The sequence below is a fragment of the Balaenoptera physalus genome (assembly GCF_965194825.1).
Source record: "Balaenoptera physalus genome assembly, chromosome: 20".
NCBI classification, from domain to species: Eukaryota; Metazoa; Chordata; class Mammalia; order Artiodactyla; family Balaenopteridae; genus Balaenoptera; species Balaenoptera physalus.
This window is the reverse complement of record NC_138901.1, coordinates 22,350,609-22,375,794: the sequence shown is the minus strand read 5'-3', so window position 1 is coordinate 22,375,794 and position 25,186 is coordinate 22,350,609. Positions and strand designations below refer to the sequence as shown.

Here is a 25,186-nt window from a genome sequence, read left to right as displayed (position 1 = left end):
TAAAATTACAGAACTATTTAACATAGAGAATAAAAGCCTCCAATACCCCCCCGCCCCAGTAACCATTGTTAATAACTTAGAGTATTTTCCTCCAGATATATTTATATGTGAACACTCGTTTCCACATATATAGTTTTTTAATAGAGCATATATAATTTTTTAACAGAGCTTCAAATACATGAAGCAAAAACTGATGGGACTGAAAGGAGAAACAGATAAATCCACAGTTACAGTAGGAAACTACAACTACTCTCTCAATAATCCATAGAACAGGTAGAGAGAAAATTATTAAGGATACAGAACCCCTGAAGAGCACCATCAACTTACTTGACCTAGTTTACAGTTGTAGAACATTCCAAGCAACAATAGCAAAATACACATTCCCTTCAACTGCACATGCATCACTCACCAAAACAGACCATATTCTAGGCCATAAAAAAATCCTTAACAAATGTAAAAAAACTGAAATCATACAGAGTATAACTTATGTCCGTAACAGAATTAAATAACTCATATATCAAAGATGAAGTGTACAGTACAATGATTTGACTTACATGCATCATGAAATGATTACCACAATAAATTTAGTGAGCATCCATCATCTTGTATAGATACAAAAAAAAAAGGGACTTTCTTGGTGGCGCAGTGGTTAAGAATCCGCCTGCCAATGCATGGGACACGGGTTTGAGCCCTGATCCCACATGCTGCAGAACAACTAAGCACGTGCGCCACAACTACTGAAGCCCACGCGCCTAGAACCTGTGCTCCACAAGAGAAGCCACTGCAATGAGAAGCCTCTGCACTGCAAGGAAGAGTAGCCCACACTCGCTCCAACTAGAGAAAGCCCGCACGCAGCAACAAAGACCCAATGCAGCCAAAAATAAATAAATAAAGTAAATAAATTTATTAAAAAAAAAAAACAGAAAACAGTAAGTGTTAGTAAAGATGTGGAAAAATTGGACCTTTTGCACTGTTGGTAGGAATGTAAAATGGTACTTATGTTATGGAAAACAGTATGGTGGTTCCTCAAAAAATGAAAAAAAGAATTACCTTATGATCCAGCAATTCCATTTCTTGATATATACCCAAAGGAATTGAAAGCCACATCTTGAAGAGATATTTATACACCCATGTTTATAGCAGCATTATTCATGTTAAAAACATGGAAGCAACTCAAGCGTCCATCAATGGGTAGATTGATAAGCAAAATGTGGTATGTGAATATATATATATATATATATATGCACATGCACAACGGAATATTATTTAGCCTTAAAAAAGAAGGAAATTCTGGGACTTCACTGGTGGTCCAGTGGTTAAGACTTCGTCTTCCGATGCAGGGGGTGAGGGTTCGATCCCTGGTCAGGGAGCTAAGATCCCACATGCCTCGCAGCCAAAAAACCAAAACATAAAACAGAAGCAATATTGTAACAAATTCAATAAAGACTTTAAAAATGGTCCATTTCAAAAAAAAAAAATGGTCCACATCAAAAAAAATCTTAAAAAAAAAAAAAGGAAGGAAATTCTGACGTATGCTACAAAATGAATGAACCTTGAGGACATTATGCTAAGTGAAATAAGCTGATCACAAAAAAGACAAAATATATGAGGTATTTGAGTAGTCAAAAAACATAAAGACTAATTGAATCACTTTGCTGTATACCTGAAACTAACACAACATTGTAAATCAACTATACTTCAAAAAAAAAAAATTCATGGAGACTGAAAGTGGATTGGTTGTTGCCAGAAGCTGGAAGGAGGAGGAATGAGGAGTTATTGTTTAATGGGTAGAGAGTTTCAGTTTCACACAGTGAAAAGAGTTATAAAACTGGATGGTAGTGACGGCAGCACAATATTATGAACGTACTTAATATCACTGAAGCGCACACTTAAAAATAGTTAAGATGGTAAATTTTATGTTATATGTATTTTATTTTATTTTATTTTATTTATTTATTTATTTATTTTTAATTTTATTTATTTATGTATATATGTATGTATGTATTGGCTGCGTCGGGTCTTCCTTGCTGCGCGCAGGCTTTCTCTAGTTGTGGCGAGCGGGGGAGGCTACTCTTCATTGTGGTGCGCAGGCTTCTCATTGCGGTGGCTTCTTTTGTTGCGGAGCACGCGCTCTAGGTGCACAGGCTTCAGTAGTTGTGGCGCGTGGGCTCAGTAGTTGTGGCTCGTGGGCTCTAGAGTGCAGGCTCGGTAGTTGTGGCGCACGGGCTTAGTTGCTCCGCGGCATGTGGGATCTTCCCGGACCAGGGCTCGAACCCGTGTCTCCTGCATTGGCAGGCAGATTCTTAACCACTGCGCCATCAGGGAAGCCCTGTTATATGTATTTTAGCACACAAAAATTGGGAAAATAATAAATTAAATTAAATAGTATAGCAAAGGGGAAACCAAAAGCAAAAACAAAAAGAACAACAGAAAAGAAATAGAGAACTTCTGGGTTTTGGTCCAGCATATAAGAAGCCTAGATATCTTCATTCTGGTTGTTTTTTTTTTTTTTTTTTGGGCTGTGTTGGGTCTTCGTTGCTGCCCGCGGTGAGCGGGGGCTACTCTTCGCTGCGGGGTCTTCTCGTTGCAGTGGCTTCTCTTGTTGCAGAGCACGGGCTCCAGTAGTTGTGGCTTGCGGGCTTAGTTGCTCTGCAGCGTGTGGGATCTTCCCGGACCAGGGATCAAACCCGTGTCCCCTGCACTGGCAGGCGGTTTCTTAACCACTGTGCCTCCAGGGAAGCCCCCTTCATTCTGTTTTAAAAGCAAGTAAAAAGCTGAACAAACTAAAAAATCAACACTTCTTAGATCTGACAGAGAAGTGAGGTCACAAGGCAAACCAGTGTGTGCCCGCCCCCACCCCACCCCCACCATTGGAGGGACACACAAGCAGATACAGAGAATCACAATTTACCTGAGCAGAAACCTCCACTGGAACCAGTGATGGAACGAAAACCTGAACTGTAATTGACAAATTGCTAGAGGCTTAGTGTGGACATGTCTGAGAGTTAAAAACTCCAAGGGGATCCAGTCACAAAGGGACCCCAAACTTTTGTGAGTTTTTAAAAATATTTATTTATTTATTTATTATTTATTTTATTTCTTTTTGGCTGTGCTGGGTCTTCATTGCGGCATGCGGACTCTTAGTTGCGGCACGTGGACTCTTAGTTGTGGCATGTGGACTCTTAGTTGTGGCATGCATGCGGGATCTAGTTCCCCAACCAGGGGTGGAACCCAGGCCCCCTGCATTGGACACTGCATTACCCACTGGACCACCAGGGAAGTTCCTTGTGAGTTTTATATCCAGAAGTCCCTTGTGAGTTTTATACCAGGGGCTCTACCAGGTCCTCACAGTGAATATCAGAGAAAAATCCCCTCATGCTTCTGACAGGGAGAGGGGAAAGGAACCATTTTGAAATGTGCTAGAGCATTCCTTTCTTCTTAACAAGGCTTGCCCTCCGGAGAAACTATTTTACCAGAGCCCAACCTGCTGGGGTTTTATCTGAGACTAATCTAACTGAGAATTGAACAATTCCAGCCCCCTGTAGTCATCCTGTCCCACCTAAGGGGAGAAAAACCTGAGAGGTACTGGTGAAGTTCACAGTCTAGGGGCATAGGCTCACCAAAAGACTGAGACCTAATCATAGACCTATAGAATGCTTTTCCACCTTCCCACCACATTACTAAAGGTCTATTTACCATAGTTCCTTTTACCCAGTACTTCATATCTGCCTTTCAACAAATCACTACAATGCGTACTAAAAGGCAAAAAACACAGTTTGAAGAGACAGAACAAACATCAGAACCAGAGTCAGATATGGCATGAATGTTAGAATTAACAGATTAGGTTTTTTACAATTATAATTAATATGCTGAGGGATTTAATAGAAAAAATAGGTGACATGCCAGAACAGATGGATAATGTAAGCAGAGAGATGGAAATTCTAAGAAAGAATAAAAAAGAAATGCTAGAGATCAAAAACACTGTAACAGAAATATAGAATGCCTTTGATGGGCTCATTAGTAGATTGGACAGAGCTGAGGAAAAATCTCTGAGCTTGAGGATGTGACAATAGAAATTTCCAAAACTGAAAAGCAAAGAGAATAATGAGTGAAAGAGAGAGAAAAAACAGAACAGGATATCCAAGAATTCAGTGTAACTACAAAGGTTGCAACATACACATAATGAGAATATCAAAAGGAGAAGGAAGAAAGAAAGGAAGAGAGAGAGAGAGAGGGAGGGAGGGAGGGAGGGAGAGAGAGAGAGAGAAAGGAAGGAAGGAAGGAAGGAAGGAAGGAAGGAAGGAAGGAAGGAAGGAAGGAAGAAAGAAAGAAGGAAGGAAGGAAACAGAAACAATATTTGAAGCAATAATGACTGAGAATTTCCCCAAATTAATTAATGTCAGGCAACAGATCCAGGAAACTCATAGAACACCAAGCAGTATAAATGTCAAAAAACAAAACCAACGACAACACACACACACACACACACACACACACACACACACACACACACACACACACAAAAGAACCCTGCAATAGGAATAGGTATATCATATTCAAACTTCAGAAAATTAAAGCTAAAGAAAAAACTCTTGAAAGAAGCCAGAGGGAATAAACTCTTCTGCAGAGGAACAAAGATAAGAATTAGATTCGACTTCTCAGAATCTATGCAAGCAAGAAGAGAGGAAGTGAAGTATTTAAAGTTTTGAGAGGGAAAAAACACCAACCTAGAATTCTGTCTCCTGCAAAATTATCCTTTAAAAGTGAAGAAGAAATAAAGACTTTCTCAGACAAACAAAAATGGAGGGAATCTGTTGTTAGTAGACCTACCTTGCAAGAAATGTTAAAAGAAGTTCGACAGAGAGAAGGAAAATGGTAGGTGAGAAACTCAGATCTGTATAAAGAAAGGAAGAGTACTGGAGAAGAAATAAGTGAATGTAAAAGTAAAACATTTATTTTTCTCATTCTTAAATGATCTAACTGATAACAGTTTGTTCAAAATAATAATCGCAACAATGTATTTGACTGTATATGCTTTTATATCTATGTATGTATGCCTATGTATCAGTGAAATGAATGATTGAAATGATACAAGGGACAGGAGGCAGGAGGGAGGAATTAGGAATACTTTGTTATTATAAAGTACTTGCACAGCCCATGAAGTGGTCTAGTGTTATTTGAAAGTGGACTTGGATTAGTTGTAAATATGTATTGCAAACTGTAGGGCAACCACTAAAAAACGTGGGGGTGGAAAAGTATAATGAGATGCTAAGAAAGGAGAGAAAATGAATTCACATAAAATACTTAAAACCACAAAAGGCAGAAAAAGTATGGAAGAAAATATTAGGAACAAAGAACAAGGGCAACAAATAGAAAACAGTAACAAATATGGTAGGTATGAATGCAACTATATCAATAATCACCTTAAACATCTATGGTCTAAATACACCAATTAAAGGACTTCCCTGGTGGTCCAGTGGCTAAGACTCAGCATTCCCAATGCCGCAACTAAAAGATCCCGCATGCTGCAATGAAGATCCCACGTGCTGCAGTGCCGCAAATAAGACCCGGCACAGCCAAATAAATGAATACACCAATTAAAAGACAAAGATAGTCAGAGTGGATCAAAAAACAAGACCCAAATATATATTATCTACAAGAAACCCACTTTAAATATAAGTACAAATATAGATTCACAGCAAAGGGATGGAGAAAGATATACCATGCTAACACTAATCAAAAGAAAGTGGAGGGAGTTCCTTGGATGTCTAGTGGTTAGGATTCAGTGCTTTCACTGCTGTACCCTGGGTTCAATCCCTGGTCGGGGAACTGAGATTCCACAAGCTACGCAGTACGGCCCTCCCCCCAAAAAAAGTGGGGGTAGATATATTAATTTCAGACAAAGGCAACTTCAGAGCAAGAAAAGTAATCAGAGATAAAAAGGGCATTATTTAATGATGAAGAGGTCAATACTCCAAGAAGACATAACAATCCTTAATGTGTATGGGCCTAGCAACAGAGTGTCAAAGTACATGAGGCAAAAACTGATAGATCTGCAGGGAGAAATAGATGATTCCACTATTACAGTTGGAGACTTTTTTTTTTTGGTTGTGCCAGGTCTTAGTTGTGGCTCGCTGGTTGCTTAGTTGCTGCACATGGGCTCCTTAGTTGAGGCTCGAGAGCTCCTTAGTTGCAGCACGCAGCCTCCTTAGTTGTGGCATGCAAACTCTTAGTTGTGGCATGCATGTGGGATCTAATTCTCTGACCAGGGATCAAACCCAGGCCCCCTGCACTAGGAGCATGGAATCTTAACCACTGCGCCACCAGGGAAGTCCCATACAGTGGAGACTTTAACACCTCTCTATCAGAAACGGACAGATCCAGCAGGCAGAAAATCAGTAAGAACATGGTTGAACTCGACAGCACTGTGAATAAACTGTAAATGATTAACATCTATAGACTACTCATCCAACAACACATTCTTCTCAAACACACGTGGAACAGTTACCAAGATATACCACATTCTGGGCCATAAAGCACACTTTAACAAATTTAGAGGATTAGAAATCATACAGTGGGGCTTCCCTGGTGGCTCAGTGGTTAAGAATCCGCCTGCCAATGCAGGGGACATGGGAAGATCTCCCCTGGTCCGGGAAGATCCCACATGCCGTGGAGCAACTAAGCCCATGCGCCACAACTACCAAGCCTGCGCTCTAGAGCCCTTGAGCCACAACTACTGAGTCCGTGTGCCACAACTACTGAAGTCTGCATGCCTAGAGCCCGTGCTCCGCAACAAGAGAAGCCTGCACACCACAACAAAGAGTAGCGCCCACTTGCCACAATTAGAAAAAGCCCTCGCACAGCAACGAAGGCCCAATGCAGCCAAAAATAAACAAATAAATAAATAAATAAATTTATAATTTAAAAAAAACCAAAATCATACAGTCTACCCTCAGAACACAATGGAATTAAAGTAAAAGTCAACAACAGAAAGATAGCTTGAAAATCCCAAAATACTTGGAGATAAAGCAGCACACTTCTAAATAACACATGGGTCAAAGAAGAAATTTCAAGAGAAATTTTAAAATATTTTGAAATAAATGAAAACAAAAATACAACTTATCAAAATTTGTAAGATGTAGCAAAAACATTGCTTGCAGGGAAATTTATATCACCATGTGCATATAGTATCAGAAAGAAGAAAGATCTAAAATCAATAATCTAAACTTCCACTTTAGGAAACAAGAACAAAAAGAGCAAATTAAATGCAAATTAAACAGAAGAAAAGAAATCATAAAAATCAGAGCTGAAATCAATGAAGTTGAAAACAGGAAATCAATAGAGAAAATCAACAAAACCAAAAGCGGGTTCTTTGAAAAGATCAACAAAATTGATAAGCTTCTAGCCAGGGTAACTAAGAAAAAGAGAGAAGACACAAATTGTTAATATCAGAAATGAAAGAGGGGACATCACTATAGCTCCCATATACATTAAAAGGATAATACAGAAATATTATAAACAGCTCTATGCCTACAAATTTGATAACCTAGATGAAATGGACCAATTCCTTAAAAGATACAATCTGCCAAAATCCACACAAGAAGAAGTCTGAATGGGTCTTTATCTATTAAAGAAATTGAATCAATAATTAGTAACCTCCCAAAACAAGAAGCACCAGGCCCAGATGGGTCACTGGTGATTTCTATCAAACATTTAAGAAAGAAATTATAACAATTCTCTACAATCTCTTCCAGAAGATAGAAGCAGTCAACTCTTTTTATCCTCAGGTTCCACGTCTGCAGATTCAACTAACTGTGGCTCGAAAATATTCCAAAAAATTTTTTTCCAGAAAGCTCCAAAAACCAAAACTTGAATTTGCTGTGTGCTGGCAAATATTTATGTAGCATTTACATTGTATTTTCAACTATTTACATAGCGGCTACATTGTGTTAGGTATTATAAGTAATCTAGAGGTGATTTAAAGTATATGGGAGGATGTACATAGGATATATGCAAATACTAAGTCATTTTATATAAGGGACTTGAGTATCTGTGGATTTTGGTATCTGCAGGGGTCTTGGAACCAAGCCCCTGTGGTTACCAAGGGATAACTGTACTTCCTAACTAATTCTATGAGTCCAGCATTACCCTAATACCAAAACCAAAGACATTACAAGAAAAAAAACAAACTACAGATCAATATCTCTCATGAATATAGATGCAAAAATTCTCAACAAAATATTAGCTAATCAAATTCAACAACGTATAAAAAGAACTATACACCACAACCAAGTAGGATTTATTCCAGATATGCAAAGCTGGTTCAATATTTGAAAATCAATTAATGTAATCCATCACATCAACTGGCTAAAGAAGAAAAATCACATGATTATATCAATCGAGGCAGAAAAAGCATTTGACAAAATTCAATACCCATTCATCATAAAAACTCTCAGCATACTAGGAATAGAGTATGCGCCTCAATTTGATAAAGAACATCAACAAACAAGGTACAGCTAACATACTTAATGGTGAGTATTTGACGCTTTCCCACTAAGATCAGGAACAAGGTAGGTATGTTCTCTCTCACCACTGCTTTTCAACCTTGTACTGGAAATCCTAGCTAATACAATAAGGAGAAAAGAAAAGGAAAGATTAGGAAGAAAGAAACACAGATTAGGAGGAAAGAAATAAGGCTGTCTTTTTTTGCAGATGACGCAATCATCTATGTAGAAAATCTGAAAGAATCAACCAAAAAACACTCCTGGTATTAATAAATGATTATAGCAAGGTTGCAGGACACAAGGATAATATACAAAAGTCAATTGCTTTCCTATATATCAGCAATGAACAAGAGGAATTTGAAATAAAAAACACAGTGTTATTTACATTAGCACTCAAAAAAAAAAAAGAAAAATACTTAAGTATAAATCTAACAAAATATGTATAAGAACTATATGAGGAACATTACAAAACTCTGATGAAAAATATCAAAGAAGAACTAAATAAATGGAGAAATGTCCATGTTCATGAATAGGAAAACTTAATATTTTCAAGACATTAGTTCTGGACTTCCCTGGTGGCACAGTGGTTAAGAATCTGCCTGCCAATGCAGGGGACACGGGTTTGATCCCTGGGCCAGGAAGATCCCACATGCCAAGGAGCAACTAAGCCCGCATGCCACAACTACTGAAGCCTGCACGCCTAGAGCCCATGCTCCGCAACAAGAGAAGCCACTGCAATGAGAAACCCGCGCACCGCTCGCCGCAACTAGAGAAAGCCCACGTGTAGCAACAGAGACCCAACGCAGCCAAAAATAAAAAAAATAATAAAAAAAAAGACATCAGTTCTTGTCATTTTGATCTACAGATTCAAAGCAATCCCATTAAAAATTCCATCAAGTTATTTTGTGGATATCAACAAACTGATTCTAAAGTTTACGTGGAGAGGCAAAAGACCCAGAATAGGCAATACAATATTGAAGGAGAAGAACAAAGTTCAAGGAATGACACTACTCAACTTCAAGATGTGTATAAAGCTACAGTAATCAAGACAGTGTGGTATGGGTGAAAGAACAGACAAATAGATCAATGGAATATAATAGAGAGCCCAGAAATAGATCCACATACATATAATCAACTGATCTTCGACAAAGGAGCAAAGGCAATACAATGTGGCAAAGATAGTCTTTTCAACAAATGGTGCTGGGGAATTCCCTAGTGGTCCAGTGGTTAAGACTGGGCACCTTCTCTGCCGTGGGCCCAGGTTCAATGCCTGGTCGGGGGAACTAAGGTCCCACAAGCTGCGTGGCACGGCCAAAAAAAAAAAAAAAAAAGTTGCTGGAACAACTGGACATCCACATGTAAAAAATTTAAAAATCAATCTAGATATAGATCTTATATCCTTCAAAAAAAATTAACCCCAAATGGATCATATACCTAAATCTAAATCACAAAACTATAAAACTCCCAGAAGATACCCAGGAAAAACCCTAGGTGACCTTGGGTATGGTGGTGGCTTTTTAGATACAACACCAAAGGCATGAAAGACATCACTGATAAACTGGAATTTATTAAAATAAAAAACTTCTGCTCTGAGAAAGACAATGTCAAGAGAACGAGAAGACAAGCCACAAACTGGTAGAAAATATTTGCAAAAGACACCTCTGATAAAGGACTGTTAGCCAAAATATACAAAGAACTCTTAAAATCCAACAATAAGAAAACAAACTCAGGACTTCCCTGGCAGTTCAATCCCTGGTCGGGGAACTAAGGTCCCACATGCTGCATGGCAAGCCAAAAAAAAAGAAAACAACCTGACTGAAAAACTGGGCAAAAGATCTGAACAGACATCTCACCAAAAAAGATATACAGATGGCAACTAAGCATATGAGAAGATATCCAACATCATATGCCATTAAGGAATTGCAAATTAAAACAATGAGATATCACTACACACTTATTAGAATGACCCAAATCCAAAAACACTGACAACACTACTTGGCAGTATCTAATAATGTCCAATATATTTATATCCTATGATATAGGAATCCACTCCTAGAAATACACCCAGGAGGAATGAATGCATATATCCACCAAAATATAGGCACAAGAAGGTTTGAAGCTGTTTTATTCATAGTAGTCAAAAACTGGAAACAACCCATTTGCCCATTAGAAGTAGAAAGAATAAATTGTGGTATATTTAGACAGTGGAATACTACATAGCAATGAAGAGGCATGAACCACTATTACGTGCAACATCATAAATTAATCTTAGATATAATGTTGAGTGAAAGAGGTTAGATGTAAAAGAATACATACTGAAAGATTTCATGTATATGAACTCCAAAAACAGGCTAAACTTATCTTTTGGCAATAGCTCAGAATACTGGTGACATTTGGAGGAGAATATTGACTTTGAGTGAGCTTTCTCAATGCTAGAAATATTCAATATCTTGATCAGGGTGGTAGTTACATTATATATATATGTATACATATGTATATATATATACATACATATATGTAACATGTATACTATGTATACATAGGTAAAAAATGCATCAAGCTGTACTCTTAAGATGTGTACACTTTATTATTTGTAAGTTACACCTCAATAAAAAAGAAAAAAATAAATGAGGGACAGTAGCTCCCCCCCCAAAAAAGAAGCAGGTTTATGTCACTATCTTTAATTAAAAAAAAAAAAAAAGCATTTCCAAATACACATTATAATACATAACTTTGAAAACAATATATTCATCTGTACATCATCTAAAATTACTCCATGTACACTAGGAATTTAAGTGCCACACTTTGGTTAATGCATTCCAGGCACAGTAGGGGTTTTATATGAGCTAGTGCTGGGATACTGGCAACCCAAGGAAAGGCTGGGGCCAAGTGGAGAATGAGTAACTAGGATTATGCCTTGTCACCAGCCTGGCTGGGGTTGTGGAATGCTGAGGCTCTGCTTCAAGGCACAGGGCAGAAAACTGGGAGGGAGGGGGGAATGAATTGGGAGAGGCGGCATAGAAAAAAGACCAAGGGTAGGTTTCCTCATGCTCTGGCCCATAGCCCAAGTCTTAGACTCCTGACCTCACCAGAGACACAATAGATGTAAAACAAGCCAATTGGTTTCCAAGTGGGAAAAGTGCCAGCTATGATTTTTGCTGCCCAAGAAATGAAAAATCAATAATTATCATTCTTGGGCTTCCCTGGTGGCGCAGTGGTTAAGAATCTGCCTGCCAATGCAGGGGACACGGGTTCGAGCCCTGGTCTGGGAAGATCCCACATGCCTCGGAGCAACTAAGCCCGTGTGCCACAACTACTGAGCCTGTGCTCTAGAGCCCGTGAGCCACAACTACTGAGCCCGCATGCCACAACTACTGAAGCCCGCGCGCCTAGAGCCTGTGCTCTGCACGCAACAAGAGAAGCCACTGCAATGAGAAGCCCGTGCAACGCAACGAAGAGTATCCCCCGCACGCCGCAACTAGAGAAAGCCCCACGCACAGCAACGAACACTCAATGAAGCCAAAATAAATTAATTAATTAATTTAAAAAAAATAATAATGATAATTATCATTCTTATGATTCATGTTCATCCTGTTTTATTCCAAAGCCCTTGACCGAAAGGCCCCTTGGCCCAGCCAAGAAGTTCAGGTCCAGGAGCCAGGACACCTGGACTCCAGATCTGTGTGTGGAAGACTTGGAACTTTCTTGGGGTCTAAGTCTCATTGTAAACATCGCAAGTGACATTGTGGAGTATTTTACAGTTTTACGTACATCATCTCACTCGACCCTCCAGCCCCTGGCGAGGAAAGCAGAGAACATAGGATTGCTAGTTTAATTTTATAGACAAGGAAACTGGGACCAGATGAGGTTAAGAGATTAAATCAAACTCACACTGTTAAGAAGGTTGGGAAGCCGAGAAGCTCGGAAGCTGGGACTTCTGACTCCAAACCCTTTGCTGTTTCCCAGTCAAAACAAGAAAGTCAGTCCCTGCAGGCTCCAAGTGCAGTGTGAGATGTCTTGGTCCTACACAAAATGCCCTCTGTAGGTTCCAAGGGCAGAGCTGGGTTTGTGGGGCTGAAACTTGTACAACTGGAGGGGAGGGGGAGACTCAAAAATAATACCAAATGATGAATCAAAATTAAGGACAGGACCTTGAACAGGCCCTGCGATGAGGAGCCCTGAAGCTTAAGCTTCATTAGCATCAAGGTAAATCGGCCCCTCCTACATGCCCTACCCGCTGAAAAATCCGGACACACCAGATCTTGACAGGATTTTCCTCCCTGTTTGTGAAACGTGGCAGATGTGGGCTATGGAAGTCCTGGGAAAGGAATCTCATTTCTCCCAGGAGACGAGGAATTACAGCAGCAGCGAGGCTGTTGTGTGAGGCTGGAAAAGGCTGTGTGCCAGGGGAGAGTCCAAAGCGGCCGGTGACCCAGCTGGCCGAGATGTGGGCCGTAGCAGTGTTGGTGTGGTAGACTGGCATTCCGGGACCCGGGAGCAATGGCTCTGCCCCCGGAGCGATGGCCCAAACCATAGGCTCGCCTATTGGAAGCAGGCGTTCTTCAGACTGTCTTCTGGCTTCCTGCGTCCAGATGAACCTTCCTCGGAGGAGGAGAGGCAGAGACAGACAACCACAGCCGACGGCAGTGGGAGGGTAGATGGTGGTCCCGCCCAGGCCTTTCGATCCCCGCCCAGGCCCTAAACTCCCCGGCCCTCAGGATGGTGGAGAGCGGAAATCTACGAGGAGGCTGCCCTGCTGCGGCTCGGGCGGCGAGGCCGGGGTGCAAGGCTCCCCTCGCGGCTCCCCGCCGCCGCCGCCGGGCGGGGGACGGGGGGTAGGGTTGGGGGGGGGGGCAGTGCCCGCGGCCTGTTTTCCCAGGGCTGGCCGAGCCTTTTTGACAAGCTGATTGCGTGGCGGGGATTGGCTAGTCCGGGCGTGACGCCGGTTAACAACAAAGGTGGAGTTGGAAGAAATTAGATTAAAGGAGAGGGGGCAAAAAAAAAAAAAAAAAAAAATTAAACGGGGAGCAGGCAGGGGACAGGAGGCAGAGACCGAAGGGGAGATGCTCGAAGCGCGGTCTCGCGGCTCCAACTTCGCCCCGGAATCCTCTTCGCCTAAACCAACCGGGATTTTTGCTCTCAACCCGGACTCCGGCCCAGCTACCGAAGCCGGGGTGGGAGGGATGGTTTTGCTTCTTGAGAAATGCCCCCCAACTCTCACCCTGACACCCCCTTGCTACGGCCCAGGGGGAGAATTATTTGCTCGGACTCCTCGGACCCTAAACCCTATTGAGAATAGCGAGAGGCTCGCTCTAAAACCCGGAAGGCCCTCGCGGGGCACCGAGATCGGACGAGGCGGGGTACTCCCCCGGTTTTCCAACGTGTTACAAACCTAAGAGCTTTTTGCTTGCTTTTTTTCTTTTCTTTTTGGTAACACCCCCCCCCTTTCTATCCCCCCCCCTTTGGCTCCAGGGTTGCAAAAGCAAAGAGCAATAAAAAAAAAAAAAGAAGCGCGCACACACTCAGACACACACCAGTGGCGACAGGGGAGAGTTGGAAAGACGCAGGAGAGAAGCAGGAGGCAGGAGGCAGCGGGGAGGGAGCAATGGGACCGGGAAGCCGCAGGTTCCCTCGCAAATCCCCCTCCGTCCCCACGTCGTCTCGCCGGCCGCGGCAGGGGCGCGACGAGCCGGGCGAGCAGATGGAGGAGTGGAGCTCGCTCTAGGCAGCGGGCTTGGCCGGAGAATGGAGGAGCCGCCAAGCGATCGGCTGATTGGAAGAGAAACGCAGAGCGATGGAGGCGGGGGTAGGAGGACGATTTCTCTGCGGGGACTGGCGGCGGCGTATACGCCCGGGTCGGGCGCTGCAGAGCTTGGCTAGCTTTCAACCCGCGCTCGCCGGCTCCAGCCCCGCGCGCCCACCCCCAGCCCTCCCGGCGGCTCCGCAGGTGAGTGCGAGCTGGGGGCAAAAAGACCCGAAAGTCTCAACACGCCCGCCCTACCAAAGAAAAAAAAAAAAAAGCATTTTTCCTTTTTTTTTTTTTTATTTTCGTGCAGCCCCCAGCGCGGTGGGAGGGAAGGGGTGAGGCTAAGCCGCCCGGAGGAGGCGGAGGGGCCAGGCGAGGCCCGGGTGGCCCGGGAGGCGGCGGCGGCGCCGAGGCGGCTCTGACGGGCGAGCGCTCGGAGCGGCGCTGCGCTGCGCCGAGGCGGGCGGGCGGGCGGGCGGAGCGGGGCGGGCGGAGCGCGGCGCGTGGGGCTCGCCATTAGCCGTCGCTCCGCTTCGCCATCTCGGGCTTTGTCTGGCGACTTGCTGCCCCGGCGTCGGCTGCGGCGGAGCTGCGGCTCGGCTCTTCGGCCCGCCGCACCCCTAAGGTGCCCCTGGCTCGCGCTCCCATTCACACGCTCGGTAAGTGAGCCCCGGCGCCGCCGATTTCGGGGGAGAGGGGTTGCTGAGAGTGGCGGCGGCGCCGATCTCCATGCGCTCGGGCAGGCCTGGGGAGCCATGCCGGGCTGGATTGAACCAGCTCCCAGAGAGGCTCCTCCGCCGGAGCCCGTCGCCCCCTCGCCGTTTGCGGGGTTTAAGTAGCAAAGGAGACTTTTTTTTTTTAATTTGCAAGGATATTTTGTAGGGATAATTTTTTTTAAAGTTTCGCGTGTGTGCTGCTTGGCAGCTAGGCGACCGCGAGGCAGGCGCCGAAGCCTGGCGCCGCGATCGGCGTGCGTGCGCCCCGAGCCGGTGGCTACGCTCCGGGGATAAGGGTGGGCGCGGACCGCCCGCTCAGCGAGGCGGGCGAGGGGAGCGTATGAGAGCTGGAGTGGAAGCCCGAATCTGAGCTGGGAAGACTGGGGAGAGAGCTCCGGAGCAGGGCTGCAGCCGACCCCTGAGCCTCCACGGCCGCCTGGGGGCCCTCCGGGCACCCTCTCTGCGGCCGCACCTCGCGCCCTCCCTCCCGCGCCGGCCGAGCCTGCTAGTTCCCCCGCGGGTCTGGCGAGGTCGCTCTCGGCGCCCGCCCGCCCGCCTCGGCTCCGAGCCCCGCCGCCATCCGGGCGGCTGCGTGTCTCCCTGCCCCGGCCCCCCCCTCCACGGCGGCAGCCGCCGCCGCCGCCACCACCACTACCACCACCACCACCACCACCACCCCCCTCCCCTCCTTCCTTCCCTCCGCCTCGGCCGCCCGGGTCCCCCCAGCTCCCGCCCCTCCTCCCAGCTGCCCCCCGCGGAGCCCGCCCGGGCAGGCTGTGGGAGGGAGCGGAGCCGGCGAGGCGGGCGGGCTGGCGCTCGCTCCCCGGGGGTCGGTGTGCGCTCTACGGGGAAGGACGCGCTCGCTGCCCCGCTTCTCCCGCCCCCCCCTCCCGCTCCTCCTCCTTTCTCCCTCCTCCTCCCCGCTCCGGCGGCGGAGGCTGCGGCGGCGGCGGGGGGTGTGCGAGCTGAGGCCGGGGCCGGCGGGCGGGCGGCGGGCGGGCTGCCTGCAGGCGGAGGGCGCTGTGCTTTGTGCTTTTCGCCGCGAGGAGCAGCAGGCAGCAGCCACAGCCGCCGCCGCCACAGCAGCAGCAGCAGCCGCCGCCCCAGCGCCGCCGCCGCCGCCGCCGCGCCCGGAGGAGGAGCCGCTGCCGCCGCGGGAGGGAGCTGCGGCTGTGCCCGGCCGAGCGGGGGAGGGCGCCGCCGCTCAGAGCCGGGGAGGGAGCCGCCGGAGCGGGAAGTCCGGAGGCCGCGCTGCGCCGGGTAACCGAGGCGGCTGAGGACGCGCGCCGGGGTTGGGGCGCGAGCCGTGGGTGCGGTGGACACCCGGGGGAGACCCGGGGCGACCTCCGGGCAGGGAACTGGGCGAGAGAGGACCAGGGCACTGGAGAGGACGCCGAGAACCGGGGGAGGGGAGGGCAGGAAGCGAGGCCCGAGCCGAGCCCCGGCCGCAGGCGGAGGAGCCCGCGCTTCTCCGAGCCGGCAGGCGCAGTTCTCTCCGGCCGCCGGAGGGGGCGGCGGGGCCGGTGAGCGCTGCTCCCCCGCCTCCCGGCCGCCGTCCTCCCGCCCTCTCCTTGGCTCGGCTCCCCGGAGGCCGGGGCGGGGGCGCCGGCGGGGCTGGGCCGCAGGCTCGGGGGAGGAGGCGGCGGTTCCCGCCGTGGTCGCGCCTCTGCGCCGGGCTCCTCCGTGCGCGTCGGGGTGGCTGGGCGGTGGCGGCGCCTCTGGCCGGGGTGGGTGGCTCGGGGGCGGGGGGCAGCCCAGGCCGCTTCTCTCCGGCTGCTCGCCCGCCCAGGCGGGCGGGGACGGCGTCGGGAGCCCGAGGGGGAGGGCGGCGGGAATCCGGATCCGGTCCCCGGGGGCGGTGCGGCCGCTGAGCTCCGGGGCCGGCGGCGGCTGCGCTGCGTCCGGGTCCCCGCCGGGTTGCGGAGGCGGGGGGAACCGATCGGGGGGAGCGGGAGGAGGAGACTACAGCGCGTGCCCGCTTCCGCGGCCGCGCGCGCCCTTTACCCGCCCTTCCTCCTCCCCCGCCCTCCAGCCTGGGGCCTCCCCGGGGCGGGGCGCACAGAAGAGGAGGAGTGGTTTTTTTTTTTTTTTTTTTTGGCCGGGGTGGGGGAAGGAGGGCGGAGGGCGGGTGCTATAGCTGCACGCGGGAGCAGGGAGCAGTCTCTCGCGTGGGCAGGGGAGGGCGCACGCCGAGGAGCGGGGCTGTAGGGGCTGGGGGGCGGGGGGGGGGTGGAGTTAGGAGGTAGAGGAGGAGCGCACTCCCACCCCCACCAACTCATTAAGCCTCCTAGAGTCTTGGCTGGGTCTCTGAGAGTGTGGGCTTGTGTCCCCCTCCCCTTTGGGGGAGGGAGGGATAGACAGTCCCCCACCTCTCAGCCCGCCTGAGTGGGGACTCGTGTCTCTTCTAAAGGGTGAGGTGGCTTTGACCCCGGCTTGCCTGGCCAGCACGACCGAGGAGGTGGCTGGACGGCTGGAGAATGAACGGAGAAGCCGACTGCCCCACAGACCTGGAAATGGCCGCCCCCAAAGGCCAAGGTAGGAGCCCCGACCCTCAGGCCTCTTTAACTTAAATCCTCTTTTCTCACGTAGGTCTGCAAGGCCCACTCCCCTTCTAAAGGTTTTCTCCAGTCTGCATTCTCTGAAATGATATGGAAGGGAGCGGCTTGAGTGTCAAACATCCCTTACACTGGGGGTTTGGCTAAACCCAAATTATTTGGCCTTGAACCTATAAACTGTATCTTTCACACTCCATTACCCCCACGTCAGAGGGGGCGAAGGAGGCATATGCAAGTCTTCCTTCTGGGGTTCCCCGTCAGCTCTAGTGTGTCCCCAACAGTGTCCTGGAAAGGGAGGGAAGATGAGGAATGTGGAGGAAAGGGGAGATGAGAAGGATTGGGGAGGCTTTTCAGGTTCTTTATTGTTATTAAGAGGACAGTTTTTGGTGAGGCAGGTTGGAGAGAAAGGGTGTTTTGATGGCTTGAGGTCTCAAAGATAAATAACTACACCCTACCCCACCCAGTGGGGATCCAGTGTGTAGGGTGGCAAGGGGTAGGATGAATCTGAGCATCTGGCAATGCCTGTGGGACATTGAGAGGAGAGAGGATTATGGGTTCATGTGACCCATCTGTGGAAACCCTGGCCCAGGTTACCAGATGTAAATACAAGAGCCCTTTTGACTCCTAGCCTTGGATAGCTGTCCTCCTAGCTCAGGGTAGCCACCCTCCAGAGAGGCCTCACTGGAGCTACCTTTCAGTGGCTGGAAATAGCTGGTCCAGACTCCGTTTTTTGCCTCCATGGGGAGTTGGACTGAGAAGACAACTCAGAATTCTAGGGGAGGGGGCGGAGGGGTGGTGTCTCCCTGGAGCAGGGCCCTGGGAGCATTTGCCCACCTGCCTGCCTTGCCTCACAGCTGCCCTGTATGGTTCTACCATTGTTTTACCCAAATTCTCCTTTGGTCCTCTTTGAGAGGAGGGGTAGGATGGTGGAATACTCATGCCTCTAATGCTAGTTTCTAGCTGTGCTGGAGAGAAACATCATCAGCATGGGTTCTCCTTAATGCCCACACCCCTTCCTCAGTCTGCACATTTAGGGTAGCCACCTAGAACTTGGATTGAATTTAGCGTCACGTTTAGATGTGTTGCCTCCCTCCTTCCCTTCCTTCTCCGATAAGCTAGCTGTTCTCCAACAGTGTCCCAAATCACTGTAGCTTCCTTTCCCCCCACTTCACTACAGTAAATTGTAACCCATGTCAGGCTGGCATGTTAGAAATGATAATAGCTTTGAAGTAAGCCAGACTTGAGTCCAAGTCCGGTTTTCTAGGCCTGATGCTGTCTGGACTGGAGTCCCCGCTCTAATCTGTATGGCCATGGCTTTTCCTTAAGTCCAGGCCATGTCTTGTGTATGCCTTCAGATGGGAAATAATCAGGGTCTGGGATGCTCTGGGAAGGAAGGGTTGAGTGCTTAAGGACTGGGGAGCAGATGGGGGCTGGCATGAGCCAGGCATGATGGCTTTTCTTACCCTTCCCCAGACCGCTGGTCCCAGGAAGACATGCTGACTTTGCTGGAATGCATGAAGAACAACCTTCCATCCAATGACAGCTCCAAGTTCAAAACCACCGAATCACATATGGACTGGGAAAAAGTAGCATTTAAAGACTTTTCTGGAGACATGTGCAAGCTCAAATGGGTGGAGATTTCTAACGAGGTAAAGGATCCCCCCACCCCCTTCCTGACACATTCAAACACACATCTACACTTACCCTTGCCTCAACCTTCCTGGTGGAGGAGATGGAACAGAAATCTATAAACAGGAAGGAAAGAGGCTAGGCAAGGTGCTCTTGTGGTCGCCCTTGTGCATTTCGGGAGGTGGCACGGTTGACAGCACTGACCAAGACTTCTCAGTTCTGCCACTTTCTAGCTGTGTGGCCTTGAATACTTACCGTCTTAGAGAATCTGTTGCCTGAGCTGTTCTGGGGATTGAATGAGGTGCTGACATGGACAACCATTTCGAGGTCAGGTGGTCGCCTTGTTGCTGTCCTGTGCTGTGTACTGACTGCCTGGGCCTCTGCAGTAAGCACAGACCAGTGCCTGGGCGTCTGCCTGGGGGTCAGGGCTGCCTGAGTTGTGTCACTGTCAGCCCCTGCCCTCCTCCTTTGATAACTTCAGTCTAGTGGAAAGTAGAGAAGGCCAATTGGGAAACAAGGCTTCGTTCCTGGGTGGTGTCCCCCTCTTCGGAACTTCCCCTTCCACTCACCTCCCTTCTTCCTCCAGGTGAGGAAGTTCCGTACGTTGACAGAATTGATCCTCGATGCTCAGGAACATGTTAAAAATCCTTACAAAGGCAAAAAACTCAAGGTGAGTTTCCAGGAGAAGGAGCACAAAGGTTTGGAGAGGCAAGGTCCAAAGAACGGACAGTGTCTCACCTTGACCATGTCCTTGTCCCTCCTTCCAGAAACACCCGGACTTCCCAAAGAAGCCCCTGACCCCTTATTTCCGCTTTTTCATGGAGAAGCGGGCCAAGTACGCAAAACTCCACCCTGAGATGAGCAACCTGGACCTGACCAAGATTCTGTCCAAGAAATACAAAGAGCTGCCAGAGAAGAAGAAGGTGGGGGGAGGGGGACTAAGGTGCAGGGAGGGAAGGGGCCGGGAGCAGCTGGTATGGTGTAGGTCATCTGTCGGGGGTGGTGAGGGCTTAGACCAAGGGACCTGGCATCAGGGGCGTGGGTGGGTCAGCTGAGCAGGGTAGGGCCTTGGGCAGCCACACCCGATCACCCTCTCCCAGGCCCACACACTCTCAGGCATGGGCACTGCTGCAGGTGTAACCCTGACTGAGGCAGGCAAAACCCGTAGTGTTCTTTCACACACACGTCCTCACTGTTAGGCCTGCAGAGCTGTTCACTTCTGATATTTCCCCACATGGTCTCGTTTGATGCTTGTAGAGGTAACCCCGGGAGACTGGGTTATCCTGATTTTGTGGACAATGAACTGGGGTGCAGGAGGGTATATGTCCCAGGACTCCGGTTTAGTGCTCAAGCTCCCTGCCTAGTGCTTTTCTCACTGCCACATCCACAGGTTACGTGGGCGGGCTTCCCCTTGCACACATTGTCCCTCATGGCCTCACGCTCTCCCAGACCCTCAAGCCCGTTAACCTTGGGCAGGGGCTGCCCAGCCTCCCAGGCAGGGGTGGACACAGCACAGTGAGATCATGCGGTACCTTGCAGAGATAGACAGCAAAGCATTGCAGCTGGGACACGAGTGAGATGGGGTGGGGAGAGAGACACAAAAGGAGATGCTACATGGTGAGATGGAGCCAGGGAGAGATGTTGGCAAGGGGCACCAGGAGAGACAAGAGGGCACATTTATTTGCTGGGAGAGGACACAGAGTTGCAGGCAGCCAGCTCTCGGGAGGGCACCAGCACTGGGAGTAGCCCTCTTCCTGGTCTGCGCACCCTGGCTTCGGGCTCACGTGGCCTGGTTCTGTACCCAGAAGAGGAGCTAGCTTGGCTGGGTAGATCCGGCTGTCTGCAACTACTGCTTGAGCCAAGCCGGAGTATGAATCGCTGGAGCTATTCTTGACCCCTGCAATGGGGCCGGCACAGAACTGACTGTACACATAACACCGAGACATTTCCACGGGGTGGGAGGGAGAGGCAGAGGGTCTCAGGTTCAGGGAGGGATAGAAGAAACTCCGTGGTAGAGTGGACAGAGTGCTGGCCTAGGGGACACAGGCCTTGGGCCTGTTCTCCTGGCTACCACTGAATCGCTGTGCATGTGCCCTTCGGTAAGTTACTTCAGTCCTTCGGGCCTGATCTTGATCTGAGGTGTGGAGAGTGAGCCTGATCTGGGTGGTGCCTTCCGGCTCTAAAAGCTGCTGTTTTGTATGAGGAGGGCTGCGACTGGGGCTGAGGAGGCTGGGTTCTGCTCCCGGTTTTCTGCGGGAACCTCGGAGGGAAGTGGAGCTGCCTCACTTCTTGCGCCTGATGAGAGGCAGGGGTTGGGCTCAATCAGCTTGAGCCCCTGGCCTCCTCCAGTGCTAACTCGTTTGTGAATCTGGGAAGAAGAGGCATAAAGGAAAGATGGACAATGAGTGGGAGCCAGGACAGGATGTAGATGAGGAAGGGAAAGAGACAAGTTGGAAAGAAAGTCAGAGTGAGGGCTGTGGAGAGGCAGGAAGGATACCGGGATGGAGGTGGGATGGTGGGAAGGGAGGACCAGGCTGATAGAAGCCAGTGCAGGCGAAGGAAGGGAAGCCAAGCAGCAAAGGAGAATGACGGGGCTGGGGGAGGGAGGGCTCAAGGAGCCAAAGAGCCAAGAGCCTGGAAGAAGGGATCAGAGGCAGGGAAGGTGGCAATGACTGAGGAAGGGGGTGGGGGTGGGGATGATGTCAGGATTGCCAAGGACAGCCAGGGACCCAAAGGTAGCAGATGGGGGGGGAAAAATCCAGATACAGGAGACAGATCTATTAAGATGTGATTTGGGCTGCAAGGATTCACTCTGGGTTCCCTTCATTGCGATCTCCCTTTCGAAGCAGGACTCAGCCTGCCACTTGCCCTGTGGGCCACCTATGAGGGGGCAGATTAGTATTAGCTGCCACAGACACAGGAGGAGAGCGCGACAGGGGCAAGGCCTACATCTTCTCTCACTGGGAGTGTCGTGGCGTTCCGGAAAGGCAGAGGGGTAGTGTTGCGGGGAGTCCCAGCCCTGTCGCTGCTTACTGTGTGACTGGATAATGCCATGTCCCCTTCCTGGGACTCTTTCCCTTTCTTAAAGGGAGGGGATAGGCTGTAGGATGTGTTCTGGGAGACCCCTGTAGCTCCCACTGTCTGGGCTACGGTTGAGTCCCCCATCCCCAGCCCACTGGAAAGCAGACCGCCATCCCTTTCCTGCTCATGACATCCTCTGTACACATCACCAACTGGGAGGCAAAATAGCTAGCAAGGAGGACTTAGTGGGTTTTGTAGCTCAGGCCTTGGGTTGTGGATGACCCCGTCACCTCCTCCCCCCAGATGAAATATATTCAGGACTTCCAGAGGGAGAAACAGGAGTTTGAGCGAAACCTCGCCCGATTCAGGTAAGGCAGTGGAGCCCAGAGGAGGGCCACAGGGCGCTGGGTGCGGCAGGAGAGGGTAGCAATGACCAGAGCCTGGCACTTGAGGCACGGAAGATGGATGGGTCACCTGTAGACCCTAGTGGCTCAGGCTCAAGGGGAGGGACCGGCAGGCAACTGCTGTCCCACTAGGCCCCAGCTGATAGGCCAAGGAGCCTTGGTGGGTGGGGCAGCTAGCTTGGGTCTGCCCTGGCAGGATCCCCCTCCCCCCACTGACTGTTGCTCCCCGTGCCCTGGCTAGGGAGGATCACCCAGACCTAATCCAGAATGCCAAGAAGTCGGACATCCCTGAGAAGCCCAAAACCCCCCAGCAGCTGTGGTACACCCACGAGAAGAAGGTGTACCTCAAAGTGCGGCCAGATGTGAGTGTCCGGCCAAGGGGTGGCAGGGAGGGCGCACGGTAGTGGCAAGGGGGAGCCGCGCCAGGTCGGCCGGGCACGGTGCAGGGGAGCAGGAGAGGAGGCCCCTCCCCAGGGGTGGGCTGCATGGACAGGGCCTGGGCCAGCTGGCGTGCGAGTGTGTGCATGTGTGCGTGTGTGAGCCTGTCCCCTTGCACCCAGGCGGGACCCCCCGCCCCGCCCCCCTCCCCGCCGCCTCTCTGCCTTCCCCTCCTGGCCTGTGGGGGACACTCTCGTGACCTCCTGTGGCCTGAGGGGGCGGGGGCCTCTGTGTCCCCCTCCCCTTCCCCTCCCCCCTGCCCCTGGCTGCCTGTGTGTGTCTGACGGCTTTTGGTTTGCAGGCCACTACGAAGGAGGTGAAGGACTCCCTGGGGAAGCAGTGGTCTCAGCTCTCGGACAAAAAGAGGCTGAAATGGATTCATAAGGCCCTGGAGCAGCGGAAGGAGTACGAGGTTAGGCTTCCGCTGCGCTCCTCCCCGCCCGGCTCTTCACGAGCCTCTGCCCTCTGACTCTGCGGCCTCCGCACTCTGCGGCAGGCAGTCTCTCCCCGTCCTACCGCTGAGGGAGGGGCCTCCTGGGCCCCTCACCTCTGCCCCTACCTTCCCCGCCCCGCCCCCCCCATGAGATCTCAGGCTAGGGCAGGGCAGGGCACCACGTCTCGTGTGACACAGCAGACACACGGCCACCCCCCAGCTTTGCTCCCTGCCTCCCCTTCCCAGCGGCTCTCCCCCACCCCCCCGGCCCCGGCTAACCCCACACCCCGTTGCCCTCCATCCCCCCCGCCTCACCCTGCAGGAGATTATGCGTGACTATATCCAGAAGCACCCCGAGCTCAACATCAGTGAGGAGGGCATCACCAAGTCCACCCTCACCAAGGCCGAACGCCAGCTCAAGGACAAGTTTGACGGGCGACCCACCAAGCCACCTCCGTGAGCGCTGCCCTGGGGCGGGTGGGCAGCTAGGGAGCCGGGCTGGGGGAGGGCCTCAGCCCAGGCTCTGCAGGTGAGGGGGCTGCCGCCCTGGGCCTCCCAGCTCGCTCACAGGGCCGCTCCTCCCTCGCTGCCGGTCGTGACAGGAACAGCTACTCGCTGTACTGCGCAGAGCTGATGGCCAACATGAAGGACGTGCCCAGCACGGAGCGCATGGTGCTGTGCAGCCAGCAGTGGAAGCTTCTCTCCCAGAAGGAGAAGGATGCCTACCACAAGAAGTGCGACCAGGTGAGCCGTGGCAGGAGCCAGCCCTGGAGAGGGAGGACTCCTGGAGGACCTCGGGGGTTTGAAGCATGAGGTCTGACCCCTGGGCACCTGCTTCAGACATGGTGTTGTACTAGGTTTAGCATCTGGGCTGATCCAGGCAGATTCTCGGGCCTCGCGCTTACCATCTATGGAGGGAGACTAGGCCCTGTCCAGGCTCTGGAAGGTCTGCTGAGGGCTACTGTTTGTCCCCCGAGCATGGGAGGGTCTCCAGTGAGGCTGCCCCCATGCTGACCCTGACTCCCCTTCCTTTCCCAGAAAAAGAAGGATTATGAGGTGGAACTGCTCCGTTTTCTAGAGGTGAGTGTTCCTTTCGGGAGGGCAGTGGGCAGAGAGAGGCGGGGGGATTGGTGAGCAACGCCCTTAAGACAACCAGGAAGCAGCCTGGGGACCAGACATTGAACCCTGTGCTGCCCTCTCTCCCCACCCAGAGCCTGCCTGAGGAGGAGCAGCAGCGGGTCCTGGGGGAGGAGAAGATGTTGAACATCAACAAGAAGCAAGCCACCAGCCCAGCCTCCAAGAAGCCCTCCCAGGAAGGGGGCAAGGTGGGCAGGGGGCACGACCAAGCAGGTCCTGGGCGGGGGGGCGGAGGCGGGGCTCCCCGTGAGCACCCCGTGGACCCCGACCCTCTTTGCACATCTACAAGGGTGGCTCAGAGAAGCCCAAGAGGCCCGTGTCAGCCATGTTCATCTTCTCGGAAGAAAAGCGGCGGCAGCTGCAGGAGGAGCGGCCTGAGCTTTCAGAGAGCGAGCTGACCCGCCTGCTGGCCCGCATGTGGAATGACCTGTCAGAGAAGAAAAAGGTCAGGCTTGCCAGACCCGAGGGGCTGCCGGGCAGAGTCTGGGCTGCTTCTCCCCTGGGGGCTAGCTGTACTTCCTCACCCTGCCCCAGGTGTGTGTGGGGTGTGAGCCGCACGGGTGCCTGGGCGCAGATGGTGGGGCTGGGAACCCAGCGAGCCGG

The 25,186-nt window shown here is 50.6% G+C and overlaps 1 protein-coding gene across 7 annotated transcripts in view; it reads left to right on the top strand.

The window, feature by feature from the left end:
* Window positions 1-14,025: 14,025 nt before the first annotated feature.
* Window positions 14,026-25,186, top strand: part of UBTF (upstream binding transcription factor) — a 14,797-nt gene continuing 3,636 nt past the window's right edge. The window contains exons 1-13 of one of the 7 annotated variants that reach the window (XM_082440420.1): window positions 14,026-14,451; window positions 17,377-17,501; window positions 18,995-19,170; window positions 19,737-19,820; window positions 19,918-20,073; window positions 22,475-22,539; window positions 22,817-22,937; window positions 23,315-23,425; window positions 23,769-23,902; window positions 24,049-24,190; window positions 24,485-24,526; window positions 24,658-24,771; window positions 24,873-25,028. In XM_082440420.1, coding sequence (XP_082296546.1) covers window positions 17,444-17,501; window positions 18,995-19,170; window positions 19,737-19,820; window positions 19,918-20,073; window positions 22,475-22,539; window positions 22,817-22,937; window positions 23,315-23,425; window positions 23,769-23,902; window positions 24,049-24,190; window positions 24,485-24,526; window positions 24,658-24,771; window positions 24,873-25,028 — 1,359 coding nt within the window. In that variant the 5' untranslated portion in view covers window positions 14,026-14,451; window positions 17,377-17,443. Of the gene's footprint in view, window positions 14,452-14,544; window positions 14,910-15,740; window positions 16,227-16,511; window positions 16,694-17,376; window positions 17,502-18,994; window positions 19,171-19,736; window positions 19,821-19,917; window positions 20,074-22,474; window positions 22,540-22,816; window positions 22,938-23,314; window positions 23,426-23,768; window positions 23,903-24,048; window positions 24,191-24,484; window positions 24,527-24,657; window positions 24,772-24,872; window positions 25,029-25,186 lie in introns of those variants that run through there. The other 6 variants (XM_082440419.1, XM_082440423.1, XM_082440418.1 and 3 more) reach the window with 6 other exon arrangements.